This window comes from Hipposideros armiger, unplaced genomic scaffold (genome assembly GCF_001890085.2).
Source record: "Hipposideros armiger isolate ML-2016 unplaced genomic scaffold, ASM189008v1 scaffold_596, whole genome shotgun sequence".
NCBI classification, from domain to species: Eukaryota; Metazoa; Chordata; class Mammalia; order Chiroptera; family Hipposideridae; genus Hipposideros; species Hipposideros armiger.
The window spans coordinates 737,870-738,576 of record NW_017731946.1 but is presented as its reverse complement, the minus strand read 5'-3'; the positions used below and the strand labels follow the sequence as shown (position 1 = coordinate 738,576).

The 707-nt window shown below is 45.1% G+C and overlaps 1 protein-coding gene across 1 annotated transcript in view; it reads right to left on the bottom strand.

Moving 5' to 3' along the window:
• The window catches only part of LOC109371872 (tyrosine-protein kinase TXK-like), an 80,587-nt gene that overhangs the window by 49,960 nt on the left and 29,920 nt on the right, over positions 1–707 (bottom strand). Inside the window, exon 4 of the mRNA XM_019624621.1 lies at positions 23–194. Within this exon, the coding sequence (XP_019480166.1) occupies positions 23–194 (172 nt within the window). The remainder of the gene's footprint in view (positions 1–22; positions 195–707) is intronic.

Sequence of the window (707 nt, the reverse complement as noted above, 5' to 3'; positions counted from 1 at the left end):
CTTCCACCAGTGCGTATTGTACTTCTCCAGTATCAGGTATTCCTCCGCTCTTTTTAAGGCTAAATCACAGGGCTCTCGAGGCAGAAAATCATACAGTGCCTTGACTCGGATCTCTTCAGTCACCTCCGAGGGCGGGAGGGGAGGCAGCGGCTTGCGTTTTGATGGTTGTACGCAGCCCCGGCTGGACTGTGAAAACCAAGGAGTGAATAGTTGGGCCATTGTTTTAGTAATCCGTACTCATAAAGAGGCATATAATATATGTGCCGCCTCCTTCACTTCTCCCATTCAGCGGCACCAAAGCAGAAGCCAGGGTAGGATTAAGGTAGGAAATGACCACCTAGAAAACAGCTTTCCGATCCAGCAACACCCTCATCACTTTGTACATTTTGAAGATCACAGATTCTCTTGGCATTACATTGGACTTTTTTTCAGGTCACAATTCTTAAAACTTGATTCCCTCACCAATATCACTTTGTCTTAAAGGTTTTTCTTGCTTGGAAAAATGAAAGCAGCCCTTCTCTTTCGCACACTGTAAGCCTGTGTTTGGGTTCACCCTACTGCCTAACAGCACTGTTCCTCCCAACACGGAGCTGAAAATTAATCCTGGTCTCACACTGGCGGTAACCAGAATGCTTTTTTTTTTTCCTATTTACTGTCCAGTTTCAAGTTCTTCCAAAATATAGGAAAGCAGGCTATGTTCATTGGTC